This window comes from Suillus fuscotomentosus, assembly GCF_016647785.1.
Source record: "Suillus fuscotomentosus strain FC203 chromosome Unknown F5891scaffold_46, whole genome shotgun sequence".
In the NCBI taxonomy this organism is placed as follows: Eukaryota; Fungi; Basidiomycota; class Agaricomycetes; order Boletales; family Suillaceae; genus Suillus; species Suillus fuscotomentosus.
Genome location: NW_024539558.1, coordinates 78,100 through 94,077, shown reverse-complemented (window position 1 = coordinate 94,077; position 15,978 = coordinate 78,100). Strand labels below are relative to the sequence as shown.

Genomic DNA, 15,978 nt, shown 5'->3' with positions numbered 1-15,978 from the left:
AGTCTGCAGCGGAGCTCCTAAAGGCATATAAAAAGCGACTCAAGATCGCTTCAATCGCCATCTCATGTTGATCAACAAACGCCACTGCAACTTCTCCTACTGCCCTCACTACACTAGGGCTGACCCCACCGACGAACCCATCCACACCGACACCAAAACCTTCCATCGCCAACGAATCCGCAATCGCCACCGCCCCATGAAACCCAAACCCATCGACAAACAGAGACCCGTTACCCAATACCCCACCTACGCCACTACCCAAGGAAAGACGCTTCACTATGTCGGCCTCAGCGTCGTCTGTTTCCTCGCGCCAATCCGCTACCTCTCATGCGTCTGCCTCCGACCACGACCCGACGAGCCAGCCAACGCATGGCCATGATAGGCCCTCCCCCCCGGGATACACCGTCTTCCGACGACCATCCCTTCGCTCAGTTGTCCAAGATAGGCAACGGGCCTACTGGGAAGCAGTCATCTGCGACCCCCAGTATGCAATTCGACTCGACAACTATCTCAACCACACCAACGACGACATAACCACGAACCTCGTCCAGGCCTTCAGGGCCACTGACGCCCTCACTGGCGATATCGCCAGGATCGACCTGGCTAGGGAGACTTCCCTATCCACCGTCTCGACCAGATATAACCAAGGCAAGATCAAGCGAGCCTTGCTAAATCTGTTTGAGCTCAGGAACTTCCATGCCGCTGTCATGGCCATCGAGGAGGAGCGGGCATTTAATCCCCCTCCCGACCCGCTTGCAGTCGTCGAGCGTGCTGTCTATGACAGAGCTCCGACCCCCTTCCTTCCCCAACTACCCCGCTCTGAATCACCAGAGCAGATCCCTAATGTCACCCAGTTGACCAATCCCGAGATCGACCGTCTCTACAACGAATACGAACGCGAGCTCTACGCTCCACGCAACCCCTCCCCCATCCTTGATGTCGACACCATTTCTATCACCATCCCAGAGTTGGATGAGTGCCCCCCCGAACCACCTGTTCTCAACCCCGACGATTGGGTACCTACTGAAGTAGTCCCACACCTCTCCATTGGTTCTCCGGAACCTCTTCCCACCCCGCAACGATGAAATCACCGTGCTCGTGCACGATCCATCCTGTCTCTAGGACTACCCCTCTCCCATGCGCATCGCCCGCGCACCCAGAACTTCACCAGGCACTATCCTCGCGAGGAAGCCCAGGAAGACGCCATCAACGACGCGCGTCGTGATGCCACCGAGACCACCCAGGTCTACCGCAGCAACGTTGTCTGCCGCCAGTGCCGTGTCTTTGGACACAAACAGAAACACTGCACGCAATACTTCTGCCGCATTTGTGGGCAATTTGCCCCAAAACATCTCACCCCCTTCTGCCCTCGACTCGACGGCAGAAAGATCCTTCGCTGTGGAACCTCTTCCGACCGGTTCTACAGGGACATGCAGCAGCTCGAAGCTGCGTATGACCAGGACGCTGCTCGCCTTGAGCAAGAACACGAAGAGAATGCAATCGAAGCCGCCTCCTGGCTCGAAGACCTTGACTTCGACCCCGCGTGGTATAACAACCAGGACGACTACGTTCCCCTGGACGATGATTAAAGAGTTTGTGGAACTCTACCTTGAAACGGGGGTAATGTTACAAGTAACATCGGCTACATGGCCCCCCTATCATTTTTCCCCTTCGTCCTCGCCCTCGTATGCCTCCGGCTCGTACTTCTCTACCGACTATCCGTTGACCGGATCCTCGGGACCATTCCCGTCCCTCGTCCCCCCTCTTATCGCACCAACGTGCGCACGTGCCTTCGGGCTATGACTCGTTCTGACTCGTGCCACCAATGTGGCTTTCCTTATCTTTCCTTTGACTTGTGCATGCTGCACATTGTATCATTTACCGTTGGCTCGTTCCAACGTTTCTCAGTCTCATTCCGCATTCAACCTTACATCACTAATCAGGCTCTGCTACCAGTGTACCTATACCCTTTCCGTTTCCCCTTTGCCCTTACCCACAGTACGGTAGCCTTGCCCTTAACCCTTTCCACTTAGTATAAGTAGTCGGTCACTCTGTACTAGATTCCCTAACTTGAATCTACTCAATCTTCCCTCGAACATACTTCCCTCTGAAGCCCCCTCAGCTTCAGTCTCTAGTATCTTTTCTTAGGTGCTCATCGCGCCTAAGTCTACCTCGATCGACTACCTCATCGTTCGGACAAGACTGTCCTTACTTTGAGAATGTCAGTGACTTTGAAGACATCCGTCTTAGAAGTCACGTGACACGCGCGTCTCTGATATCTGCCGACTCGATGTCGCCAGTCTCAGTCGCTACACCGGACCCTTCCGGTTACGTCACGAACGTTAGCGGACGACGCCCCTCTTAGGGCTCCGCATAACAGATCTATTTGAGTGCGTAACACTGCCCGTCTATATAACAATATTTGCCCTACATCTCTCTTCAGCCCAGCTGTCTATAATATCCTACTCTACATATTACCCAGATGGGCCCACCCATCTCCATGAATGATCATATTCCCCCGCCCCATCCGTCAACATTAAGGATATATATATCATTGGCATACATGGGCCCACCCGTCAACATCAGAAATAATATGTGTCCCGGCCCATCCGTCATCATTGAGAATATACACAACATGGGCCCATGATCAGCTGGCCCATCTCATACGGGATATTATGGAGGTCGGGTGGCCCGTATAATACGGAATTTGTCACTGAAGGGGCTCCACTGAACAGCTCTAGATCCTAACTACAAACTTGAGTACGCACGAGCACAATGGGACGCAGATGCCTTTGATGAAGGGAAGAAAAAGCTTGAAGCTGCAGTAAGTTGGGCTACCATTGCAGTCAAACATTGTTACTAACTGTTCAACAGTTCGACTACTATCACGCGCTGATTACACCTCAGCCCTCACCATCCGAACCCATTCCATCAGTGTCCAGTCAACCACCCACACAATATGGGCACTTGTGGATGTGATCGGTGATTCTAGCTCACCAATCGTCTGAAAAAAGCATTGCCAATCCACGTCACAAACTCACCCTATACTTAACTAGCCCATTGGAGGAGGTGGCTAATGTGGTTCGCTGGTGGGGGGTAAGTACTCTATATTGTATTGACCGGCCTTTGTTGATGTGCTTGCTCTAGCATCATTCCACCATGTACCCCACCCTTTCACACATGGCAAGAGATTACCTTGCTATTCAAGGCTCTTCAACGCCATCAGAACGGGCCTTCTCAAGTGGTGGCATGACAGATGATAGTCGATGCAACCAGCTTACACCTCAGGTCTTTGAGGCACTGCAATTGTTGAAGAGTGCCTACTGTAATGGGCATCTACAGGCTGCAACTGATGCAACAGCGCATGTCGAGCCTGATGCTAGTGTAGGTGCTACTGACATGTAGAGTACATGTTGTTTTGATATTGCTGTAATCCCAAGTCTCTTTCACATGCATTGAGTCAGAGACGTTCAGCGTCCAAACGCCAAACTGAACGTGAACTGAATGTCCTGAACGTGTTTGACTACGTTGTGAGTTTGATGTAGCTGCGAATACCAGACTTGATCCAGCAGCCATGAGGACACCGTAGCTCCCAGACTTTTGCGTCGTTGACTCAAAATTCCAGCTCATTATGCTGATAGAGAGTCAGAAAGGAAGTACTGGTAGCCTCTGTGATGAGACATTCTTTTTCGGTTGGGTGAAGGCTGGGCTGTAAAACAGGTGGTGGACTTGAGGCGGATATTAATGTTGGATCATCAAAATCGATCTGATACGCAGTATGAAGTGTTGCGCCAGGCTTCTGAGAAAGGTTTACATCATCCGAGTCATTAAAGCCATGTGTTGATCATCAGTAAACCACAAATTTCTCCCCAGATAATGCCTATTTCGACAGTTTCACACAGTTGCCCACAGACTCTCACAGAGCAGACAGCGCTCACAAAAGTTATATAAGCACAGATAGATATTTCGCACAGCTCTGACAGGACGTACAGGCTGCACAGCTATCAAGGTTGCCAGTGTGAGCGCTGTCCCAGTTGAACGCTGAGTGACTAACTTTGAGTTGAAATGCCAGCATACTAAATAAACTTAAATTAGACTACTAGTATACTGCCACTGTAATGAGTCGTTCTATTAAAACACGCAATTAAATTTATGCAAGTGTGATAGTACATAATGCATGGTAAGGTAATACAAAAGCATTGCACGCGATCATGAAATACTACACCATCCCACATCAATCCAACTTGATAGTAATGTTTTGACCGGCGGCCTGCAACTCGATGTGAGAACCTGTGGCTTGTTGACTATATACACGAATATTAATGTATTGGAAGACTTACTATGCAGAGACGCATGGTGAGAAAGACCATGTTTTTTAAAGGCGATCCGCATGCATCCTAATCCGATGTCTGCCTTGTCAAGTTTGCACTCGGATATGCTGGATTTAAACTTCAATAAAGTCGCCATAACTTCATGCTCATGGACCACACAGTCAGCCAGTGATTTTTTGGCTCTGAATACCTCTCGTCTGGCTCTCAGGAGTTCCATGAGTAAGTTGGCTTCAAGGTCTGTATCTTCGATAGTCTACAGGTATGTTAGATGATAGATGATAGTTTCTGGTACAAATAGCAAGCCACTTACCATAGACCAATAGCCTCAGCAACATCGTACAATTCTGCAAGAGCTCGGTCATGGTTGCTGATTTTTACCGCTCGGAGACACGGGTAAGAAGTTGCATGTGAACCATAGCACTGAGGACAGCGAGAAGGTGCTGTGACTGAGGTGAGGATGTTGTTGTGAATGTTAAGGCAGACAAGTGGGGTTGACTCAGACATACTAATATGATATTATAATTATAGGTGATAATGCTTGTTTGCAGACTTCATTTGTTCTATACAGTAGGTTCGGGGAAATCAGAGCTCAATTTGACGTCACACGAGGTATTTTTCTCACATATACATTCTATACTTAACAATATGTTTCGGTGTCCTTCGTGCGGCAAAGGCAGATTCAAAGACGAGGTCGCTGTGGCCTGTCATATGAATCAGCCCCGCTCAGGATGTAACACTTGGCTACATGATATAATATGGTTGGACTCTGTGCGAACCGAGTCTATGGACGTTGACGACGAGGAGCTCGGTACTCCCAATGATTCTCACCACCTCACACATACGTAGGAAGACCACGACGGATCTGGAGGCTGGGATGAGGATACTGGAGTGGTGCTAATTTAAATGAAGGTGGTTTTACCGGCAGTGTGAATGAAGAAGGGATATCACCAACCAGGGACTTCATCGACTGGTTCCCCGGAGCTTCTCGAACGTATGGAACAGGTCATACTTTCCTTGACATATTCAATTCAGACGAGAACAGCGTGCACTGTGCAACTAGTCTCTACTACCCATTCAGTGGCCGGAAAGACTGGGAGCTTGCATCATGGCAACTTCACTCGGGATTAAGCATGGGGAAGATAGATAGCTTTTTGTCACTTGAGATAGTAAGTACACAATATATTCAATTGGTAGAGTCTAACAACGTGCATGATAAGATCCAGGGTCTTCCTCTGTCATTCTCATCAGCCAAGGAACTGCGAGGCAGAGCAGAAATGTTGCCAAGCGGTCCACGCTGGATGTCTCAAGTCATCGAGACAAAGCATCCGACCAAATCACCTGTCATATTATATTGGCGTGACCCTTTGGATTGTATCTCCAGTCTACTTAACCATCCATCCTTTCACGACCAGTTAGACTTTACGCCCCGCAAGGTGTATACCACGGCACAGCGGCTGTGCTGTGTGTACTCTGAATGGATGACAGGAGACAACACTTGGACAATGCAGGTGCGTATCTTCATTTGTGCAAGGCGCTCTCAGTACTGATCATTTTCAATGCAGTCGGCTCTACCACGAGGTGCGACATTGCTTGGGACCATCCTATCATCTGACAAGACAAACATATCTATGATGATGGGCGACAGAGTCGTGCACCCCCTCCTCATCAGCCTCGCCAATATACCCATGTCCACCCGACTCAAGACATCACTTAATTCTTTCGTGCTCACTGCCCTGCTCCCCATGCCAAAATTCCTTCATAAAAAGAAATGCATGCATGGCGTACTGGAGGATCGTCTAGTCCATCAATGCCTGGATCTTGTTCTAGAGCCGCTTAAGCGGGCTGCCCATGAGGGAATTATGCTGTCAGATCCCGTTGGGCATAGTCGCTACTGTTTCACTCCTCTCGCAAGTTACATTGTTGATACTCCAGAGGCCATGATACTCGCTACCATTGGTGGTAAAACTTCCCCAGTTACCATGGCCATGTTCAAACAATTTGGCGACCCTTTCCAACACGAGCCTTGAACTAGTTCAACTACACTCGCACAGATCGCTACTGCCCATAGCAAGGTTGATTCCAATGACATTGAAGCTTTCTTCCGCGAAGCACAGAAGTTCCATTTAAATGGTGTCGACAAACCTTTCTGGCAGGACTGGCTCTTTGCTGAACCATCCCACTTCCTCACTCCCGAAAATCTCCACCATCTTCACAGAGAGTTTTACGATCACGATGTCAAATGGATCATATGCGCGGTCGGGGAAACAGAAATCGATTTTCGCTTTTCAGCATTGCGGCCTGTGATGGGGTTTCGCCATTTTCATGGTGGCATCTCAAAGCTGAAGCAGGTCACAGGGCGTGCCCAACGTGATATCCAGTGCTCGATTATTGTGGTCAGTGCAGATGCGGTGCCTAGTGCTGTGATGACTGCTGTACGAGCTTTGACGGATTTCCGTTATCTCGTACAGTCGCCACGGATCGATGATCGCGACATTGAACATATTTCCACAGTGCTGGCCAAATTTCACGCCAACAAACATGCCATTACAGCTGCTGGATTTCATCGCGGGAAGGGCAACAAGCCTATCGATAACTGGTACATCCCGAAGATAGAGCTCATGCAGAATATAGCTCCCAGCATACGTAACACTGGCATCACCATGCAGTGGAGTGCAGATGCTACAGAGCACGCACACATAACTGGGATCAAGGATCCCACACGCTCAAGCAACAACAATAACTACGATTCACAAATCTGCCGTCACCTTGACTGTGTGGACAAATGTCGTCATTTTGATCTTGCAACAAGTCTATTAGACTTGAGGCTGCAAACCAACCTGGACCAACACCACGTTGATGATGACATCATTGATTTTGATGTTGATGATGACGATGACCTCCCCGCAAACCTCTTGTCCACAGTCAAGTCCCCTGGATACGCATGTCCAATCACTAACTACTTTGCAATGGCAAAGGTCCTCCAGCACAGGGAGGTTGGGACAATCCCCCTGCCATTACGCACATTTGTTGTTGGACGTACGGCCTTTCATCTTGCCTACAGCCTGTCAATTAGGGCCATCTCCATTGACGATGCTGCCCTTAAATTTGGCCTTCCTGACTTACGATCAGCCTTTGCCGACTTCCTTTGTCGTGAAGATACTCATGGGTATGGTCATATTCATCCGCTTGGAGGGGCTAGGAGGGCTGGGTCCAATGCTTCGCTTCCATTCAATGAACTACAGATATGGTTCAAACTTCAACTTCAGGATACGGAATTTCATGATACCACCAATGTGCGACCTGCACAGACCCTAAACTGCGTACCACCTTCTGACATCTGGACCTTTGGTCGGTATGAGACTGTTATTGTCAATAATGAAGATGGGCACTCATGGCCTGCTGATGGTCTTCACGGTGATTGATGTTCCTCCATTATGCAAAATGCTCTCTAACTCTTGAGTTCCTAGGCCATGTCATCGCTCAAATCAGGCTTATTTTCTGTCCAATTAGAAAGATGGATACACAGGGGGCTTGGAAGGATCACTTCCTCACATACGTGCAACACTTTAACAACAGCACTGAGCGCGAGCCAGCTACGCACCTACATCTGCTCAAGAGGGTGAAGCGATCAAACGGGACTCGCATTGATGATGTTATACCAGTCACTCAGCTCAGAGCGCCTGTTAATGTTGTCCCTCAATTTGGCGCAAGTGCAGACCCGCATCTCACTCAATATAACGGTATGGAGCATGCATCAGAATTTTGGCTCAATAAGTACTGGGACAAAAATACTTTCTACCCTCTTTTGATGTATTTTGACCTGTAATCAGCCTGCTTTTGCCCACTTTGTATGAATGTCGTGTATTTATAGTTAGACTGTGGCATTAAGCAATGCCCGAGTCTCACCATCATTGCCCTATCCCTTTGTTCCCTCACTGAGCGCCAATTATGCCGCACTTTTATAGGACAATTGACGACAGAATAAAATTGGCATCCCTGATGTCAATTCTGGTCAACGATGTCCCTACTTTGAACAGAATGACAACCATTGAACTCAACCGCCTAGTGACAACTGAACCTCAATCTCTGGCAAATGGCTCGTTAGGCCACCTACTCCCTCTGATCTTCAAGCCTTTCACAGCCAATGTTCCCCAAGCACACACACTTAGAATCAAACTCAGCAAAATCCTTCATCACGACACACAGATCAACACTATATTCAGTCAAAACTCCCCAGACGATATCGTTCCATTGTATGATAGCCAAGCTGGATTTTGGAACTGGGCACTTCCAATGACACCTCCTCAGTCATCTGTCAATTCAAACGATACTCTTCCTCCTCAGCTGGGTGTCGAGAAATTTACCCATGAAGAGATATTTTCATCATTCCTTAACGCTCTTGATACTGTGATGGCTGAATCAGAAGACAAGCTGATCACACTGTCTGCAACTCGCACATGGAGTGCCAGCAACTCCACTGTTGCAGTGTCCGGTAGCGATATCAAGCGCAAGCCTGATCTTGTGCTATCTGATGATATCAAGCCCAAGTGGGGCAATATTTGCGTATGTGCTGAGCTGACACATAGTCAGTACAAGCCTGCACAGCGGATTGTGAAGGCTGCAGATACCCAGGCATATCTACTACTCAGCAATCAGCCTTGGAGGCGCTTTGCACTCATCCTATCATTTACACACCAATATCGCGAACTCAGGGTCTTGTTGTACGACCATGCCGGTGGCGTTGTGACCCCTCACATCAAAATTCATCAAAATCCAGATGCATTCGCCCAGATTATTGCTGCTGTTGTCTTTGGCAGCCCAGAATGTATTGGATACGATAGTACGGTTGCCTTCTGGAAAAATGTCCCGCTCCCCCCACCCCTAGGTGCAGACATGCCTGGTTACTGGCCATTCAAGAACCTTCCTGCCTGAGCCACTCGGAGTATCACCTTTCCTGCCGATCCTGATAGCGAGTCTCTCGCTGCATTGCTTGAGGATCCCCAGGAGCTACCCCTTGACAATGAGGCCGGGTCAATACACTCTTCTTCTGATGCCCTCGAGCCGATGCCCCCTGCTGATGACACCCTCGAGCTAATGTCCAATGACAATCTCGAGTCTCTCGAAGATCTGATAGAAGAGCCTCTTGTCCCCCCTCCTTCCCCTCCTGTCCCTCCTCCTACCTCGTATCTCCTCCCTCAACCCCTTGCAGTCACTAGTGTTCCTTTGTTGGGCCTTGCATCTCGGCCTCTGCAGTGGGCTGATACCGCCTGTAGCTCTACCCCTCATCCTTCCCATTTTCCCCACACCCCTCAATCGCCTGCAGAACCCTGTGGCCAAATCCGCGTTAATAACAAGATCTACACTATCCTGAAGATCCTCTTTACCACCAAGGGCCTCGTTGGTCGCGGGACCGTCTGCTATCTGGTCAGTTTGGACGAAGAAGAATACATCATTAAAGACCACTGGGTTCAGGGTGGTGAGGAGAAAGTTTTGAATGAGATTAACATGTTAAAAGCGATGAGTGGCATCCCTGGTGTTCCTGAGCTAGTAGACTACTGGAAGGTCAAAAGGTCAGATGACGTCATTGACCAGACACGGCATTATTGTCACGCGGAAAACCCGAGTATCTGAGGGACCCATTGTACGCATGTTTGCCTCGTCATGAAGCCCTGCGCTCGCCCCCTTCATGCGTTTCGAATGCTGAAGGAGTTCATGAGAGTGATTAGGGACATTGTTATCGGTGAGGCTTTAGTTGATTCTACATGAGTTCTGTATTCATTTTCTTGTATTCTAGTCCAACGCATGGCAGTAGACCGTGGCATTTTGCATCGTGATTGTAGTCTTTACAATGCGATGATCATGGAGGGGCCCAATAATAGTAGGGGGCTGTTAATCGATTGGGAGTTTGAGTCTTCATTACTTCAAATGACAAATATTCTATTGGTGGCATGGTAAATATATCTTTCTCGAACACACAAAATTTGGTTGACTGGTTTATTAGGGCACAATCCCTTTTATGTCGCGTGCGCTTCTTGCCCAAATGGCAGAATTGCAGGCCAAGGCAACACAACAAGAAGCACGGAAATCCTCCTCCAAAACTCTGGTGTTCCCACCATCTTGGGTCTCTCAAAGCTTTGGGGATGACCTTGAGTCCCTTTTTTATGTTTTTGCCTATATCTGTATCAAGTACAGTGGCCCTAACGGCAAGGAGCGCCAGGAGTCCATACCTGACTCATTGCCAGATAGCTGGTTGAACCTCAACCTGGATGTGTGCAAACTGAGGAAGGTCTATTTCTTTGCAGTGTCATCAGAGGAGGCCCATCTCGAAAAACAATTCCACCCATACTTTGCAAAACTTATCCCCCTTGCGAAAAAGAGTGGTGGGCAATCCTGAAGGATAACATGGAGGCACGGGTCACTTTTGATAGCATCATCGATCTGCTAAAACATCATATTGCCACCCTTGAGGACGATGAGGAGCGTGCATCCACCAACGAGAATCTCAAGAAATCTGCTGCAGAAATCACTAAACACTTGAAAAAGCGGCAAGCAGAAGGGGGCAGTATGGAGCCTGAGTCTGTGCCACAATTAGCCAAGCGCAAGAAGCATGAGGCAGCTGACGGTGACTCTGCCAGCGAAGTGACTCAGGCGATGATGGCTTAGATTAAATTTATCAAGATTGACCATAAATTACCAATAGTTGTTGTAGCTGCGCTTGTACTTTCTTTTCCAGTGTTTCCTTCGCATTTCCATCTATAGTGGCTCAAAAAAGTGTCTCAATGTTTGTTGGTTTTCATGTAATTGCTTTCTTATGAGTCAGGGTGTGGGAATCTGACTATGCTATAGGGAGGTGTCAGAAAGGTCCACCTCCCAGCTATATTTATGTTTCCTATAGCGTGGGAGGCCGACACTACCGTGTGAAGATATGGACATTTTGGTTTGATGACTCATTGAGACACTTTTTTGACTTTAATTTTTTTTAGATAAATCAGACCACCTAGACAAAATATCATTACTAAATATTTCAAAAAATGGTGTCATATTAATTATATGGTCTGATTTTAATATCTGACATTTATATGAGTACAAGCTAAACCATGAAATCCTTCATAATCCTCATGAAGTCTATCTCTCCTGCTCAAAAGGATAATATCCTTGTTCTTACCTCCTCTGGTCTATCTACTAGACAGATTGCTTCCAAAACTGGTCTTAGCAGGGCTACTATTACTAGAGTCATCAAGAAGTCTATTCCAAACAAAGAAAATATCAATATGGGACATCCCTCTAAGCTCACCCCTCATGACAAAAGAGCTATTGTCCATTCTATTCTATCTGGAGAAGCTTCAAATACTGTTCAAGCCACCAAACTCATTAATTCCATCATCCCCTCCACTGTCTCCACCCAAACAGTAAGAAATACTCTCAAGGCAGCTAACCTGAAAGCTGTAACCAAGAAGAAGAAACCACTTCTTTCACCAGCTCATAGGAAGAAGAGACTAGCCTTTGCTCTAAAGCACCAACACTGGACTATTGAGGACTGGAAGAGGGTTATTTGGTCAGATGAGACCAAAATCAATAGACTAGGGTCAGATGGTCAGGAATATGTATGGAAAAAGGCAGGAGAACCACTAGGAGAAAGAGAGGTGAAAGGCACACTAAAGTTTGGAGGGGGAAACTTGATGGTATGGGGCTGTATGGGATGGAATGGAATGGGGATTTTGTGTGAGGTGGAGGGGAGGATGAATGCAGAGCAGTATGTCTCCATTCTAGAGGAGTGTCTGCTCAGAAGCATGTAGGAGTCAGATGTTGATGAAGAAGACATCATTTTCCAGCAGGACAATGATCCCAAGCATACCTCAAAACTGGCCACCAAATGGTTTGAAGATCATGATATCAATGTTCTATCATGGCCAGCACAGTCTCCAGACCTCAATCCTATTGAACATCTCTGGGAATTACTCAAAATACTACTTGCTGCCTATCAAGATTCTTCAAAGGGGCTATTTGAACTATGGGAGAGAGTTGTGGTAGAGTGGAAAAGAATTACCAAAGAGGAATGTCAGAGATTGATAGAAAGTATGCCCAGAAGAATAGCAGCAGTGATTAAAGCCAAGGGAGGTAACACAAAGTACTAGAATTATAAAGATTGTATTGGTCAAACTTAAAGTCAAAAAAGTGTCTCAATGAGTCATCAAACCAAAATGTCCATATCTTCACACGGTAGTGTCGGCCTCCCACGCTATAGGGAACATAAATATAGCTGGGAGGTGGACCTTTCTGACACCTCCCTATAGTATAGTCAGATTTCCATACCCTAACTCATAAGAAAGCAATTACATGAAAACCAACAAACATTGAGACATTTTTTTGAGCCACTGTATATCAATACTGATCTTTCTTTATGTGCACATGTGTTCCGGTTAACACATTTTTTCGCACTCATCTTTCATCTCTCCATCCCACCATACCAAGTTGATACACCGTTACTCGCCTATCTTTTCATTACTCTTCAAGTTCACCTTGGATCAATCCGAGTTATTCCTTCGGAGAAACGGGCAGAAAGAAGTGATTACTCTCCGAGCCCGACCTTGAGAAGGCATGAGCATGATGTGATATAAAAGACTAGTTCAGAGGCTGGCACGGCAGGAGCACAGTGGGTTTTAGCTGTTGGGAGGTGGCTACTGCTCCATGTACATTCCTACTATTCTTGCTCAGGGCTTGATAGCTCTGAGTCAATCTCACTGGTGCACTCGCTTATCAGGCACACATTGGGACATTTTTCCTCGCTCTCCATCTTACTCACAGAGATTATTTAAGACAAATCATCTTATGTCATGCCAGGGAGAACCTGCCATTCCTTTCCGATAACCTCGAGGTATCATCGTATAAAATATTTGGTGAGTTTGGAATTGCTCGTTAGCTATTGCTCAGTCTGCTCAAACTTTTTGTAGCTGCATCATGCCTCCTCATGTTGTTGCCAGCCCCAAGAATAAGCGGGCCAAGTGCAAAGGTCTGGATGTGTTCAGGCCTCAGCCCAAGAAGCCCTGAGCAGCAGAACCCATTGAGGCATCTGGCATGCCACTCGTGTCCCTCCGTCTCAATGCCACAAGCACTGACGAACCTGCTAGACGTTCTGGCTGTGCCAATGTGGGAACGGGAGGTAGGAATACTCAATTGGAGAAGATCGGTGCATTGTTGGAGGCTCCATCTCGGATACATCGACACAAGGGCTTTACATCCCTTGATTCCACCGTTCCTGTTAACCCTCAAGCTCCAGAACCACCTCGTATCAAGGGCTGAGGCTGTCGTCCAAAGGTCTGATGCATAGTTATATTTATTTATTTATCTAACTTGATTGTTCACATCTAGGTCGTACCCCCACCATATAGTTCGTCGACTGCTATGAATGTTCCTAACACCTCATGCGTAGACATCAGTACTGCGGAACCCTCACAGTCTCTCAATCCTTTATTCCATCAACCTGGAGGAAGATTTGGGTTCGCTATGCAAGCACCTACTGTGCCTCCCAACCCAGATCTAAACAACCAATATACTATTGGGAGGAAAGGCAATGTGAAGCAAGCTCACATAAGTGTAACCGGCCCTAGTGCAGCTAATTTGGTTGCACCACCAACTACCTTTGTGGACCAGAACATCAACCCAGACTTATGGGGCGTCAATGAGGTTGAACATCAATCATTTGAGGCAAGTGTCAGCTCTGACGATGATGGTGAAGAAGATGACGATGAGGAGGGGGAGGAAGATGGGGAGGAGGAGGATGAAGAGGAGGAGATGAGTCAGCCACAGTTTGGCTGGGGGGGGGGGGTTGGTGGACGTTGCACTGAACATCCAGGTAATGTGTTTGCAACTCTCCTGCATGTCCGAGGGAACCCACCAGGATCAGCACCTTTTACCCTCGCCTTTCAAACAATCTTATTAATATACATTACAGGATTTTCTGGGGAAGATTTGCCCCCTTCACAACCATGAGTCACTCATCCTATTACGCCAGAATTTGACTTTCAATATTCATGCGATGAAGATGATGTGGTTGCTCAGACCAGTGTCTTACATGCAGCCAATCCCTCCATGTTGTCCATACAGCAGTCCAGCAGTTCACAGGTATGATGAGTTCACTCACCTGTATCGTTCTGACAATTGCTTGCATAAGATTCCTTCAGATACCTCGCCTATGCAGCCACAGCTACAGGACGTTCAGGTGAGGCGATGAAATTCATTCTTAGTGAGGCTCACTCTGTTTCTTTACAGATCACGATATCACAGCCCGACAATGTATTGAAACGCCACCACAAGAAGAATGGCCAGCCACGTCTTCCTGATCCTGAAGCTCTCAAGTTGTTGCATCAAGTCGAGTCCGATGATAATCAGCAGTCTAAGACTAAACGATCAAAGAAACCAAGTGACGGACCAAAGCCAACTCAACTAGCATGGTATGGTCCACGATGGAAAAGCTTTCTCGAGGATGCTAAAGGAGAATGTCGCGCGCAACATGCCCTGGAGAATCCATTTCTGGCTTTAGTTGCTGATTTACCGTCGTCCATATGCGAGGTTCTTGTTTCAGTCTTAGTTGCATGGGACCAAGATGGTAAACAGTTTGAAGCCGGTAAGCACTTCTTCCTTCATAAAATAATTCATTTTATGTTGTAATTCAGGGATCTGGCCACAGCAAAAATCTAACATGGCTCGACTGGTAAGTGTGATATTCACATTCACACTGATCTCACTGATTTAGGATCTGCACTGCAGTTGTATGACGATCTCGCAACTTGGTGATCCGATTTGAAGAAATTTGCTGCAAGTCTTGCGCCTCAATCATATTCGCTCATTCCCCCGCCTCCGATCCCCTTTCAAGAATGTGCAGAGTGGGTAGAACACGCTGCTGCAGCCTTACTTGAAGGATCACTCTTCTTACGCTTTGGATTAGATGAATATGTTAGTGATCACATGCTGACTAGGTCTATTCTCATGTAAATCTTTCTAGGGGAAAACAAGGAATTTTGCTCATCCTGCACTTCGTGATGGTGTCATCATTTTCTTTTACACAGGACCTTACGGAATCACACGCAGGCGACCAGACATATTCCACAACCAATTGCCTGTGTCATGTCTGGCTTTGGTTAGCGCAGTGGTAGTGTTTTTTCTGTCCCCAACATTGTAGTATATTGATTTAATTTTCTCTCTATAGTACAACTGCATCCTCGACGGTCTTGCGAAGAACGGCAATGGAAAATATTACCCGAAGTTTACTGCGAGGGAATATGGCCCTATCTACTCCAAAATGGTCTAGATGCTTGACAACATCCTTCGGGATCTGTACCATGGCCCTAAGTTGTTGGCGCAGCTGCGGGAGTGGGCTGAAGCTGGATGGCGAGAATGTTTCTTTTGTATAGACTGTTTGATACTAATTTTATCCATACAGGGCTGCAAGTTTGAGGGTCGATGGAGCTACAGAGACTCGACACGACCACCTGCAGATCATTCTTGACTGAAGCTTCGTATTCATGTGTCTGTGCTCACATCCGAGTATTTCTCTTCCCTACATTTGTTTACTGCATCCTGTCATTTCGCTTATCATTCTGTTATCAATATATCATCTATTGTGCTACTGCATAACTGGAAAGCTATC

The 15,978-nt window shown here is 47.2% G+C and overlaps 4 protein-coding genes across 4 annotated transcripts; all 4 read left to right on the top strand.

The window, feature by feature from the left end:
• Nucleotides 1-4,976: 4,976 nt before the first annotated feature.
• On the top strand, nucleotides 4,977-8,157 carry F5891DRAFT_1129905 (uncharacterized protein; the record flags this gene model as incomplete). Its single annotated transcript, XM_041364456.1, has 6 exons — nucleotides 4,977-5,139; nucleotides 5,241-5,497; nucleotides 5,549-5,839; nucleotides 5,894-6,210; nucleotides 6,364-7,745; nucleotides 7,799-8,157. 6 exons carry the CDS (start codon nucleotides 4,977-4,979, stop codon nucleotides 8,155-8,157), a joined length of 2,769 nt encoding a protein of 922 aa, XP_041223002.1.
• Nucleotides 8,158-8,330: 173 nt separating this feature from the next.
• Nucleotides 8,331-9,962, top strand: F5891DRAFT_1191870 (uncharacterized protein; the record flags this gene model as incomplete). The annotated part of the gene is made up of 3 exons (XM_041367522.1): nucleotides 8,331-8,894; nucleotides 8,922-9,216; nucleotides 9,265-9,962. 3 exons carry the CDS (start codon nucleotides 8,331-8,333, stop codon nucleotides 9,960-9,962), a joined length of 1,557 nt encoding a protein of 518 aa, XP_041223001.1.
• Nucleotides 9,963-10,347: 385 nt separating this feature from the next.
• On the top strand, nucleotides 10,348-10,994 carry F5891DRAFT_1191869 (uncharacterized protein; the record flags this gene model as incomplete). Its single annotated transcript, XM_041367521.1, has 2 exons — nucleotides 10,348-10,580; nucleotides 10,634-10,994. The coding sequence occupies 2 exons, from the start codon at nucleotides 10,348-10,350 to the stop codon at nucleotides 10,992-10,994; spliced, it is 594 nt and encodes a 197-aa protein (XP_041223000.1).
• Nucleotides 10,995-13,733: 2,739 nt separating this feature from the next.
• On the top strand, nucleotides 13,734-15,639 carry F5891DRAFT_1191866 (uncharacterized protein; the record flags this gene model as incomplete). The annotated part of the gene is made up of 9 exons (XM_041367520.1): nucleotides 13,734-14,127; nucleotides 14,344-14,453; nucleotides 14,503-14,550; nucleotides 14,601-14,955; nucleotides 15,005-15,042; nucleotides 15,099-15,121; nucleotides 15,152-15,284; nucleotides 15,334-15,480; nucleotides 15,538-15,639. 9 exons carry the CDS (start codon nucleotides 13,734-13,736, stop codon nucleotides 15,637-15,639), a joined length of 1,350 nt encoding a protein of 449 aa, XP_041222999.1.
• Nucleotides 15,640-15,978: the final 339 nt, after the last annotated feature.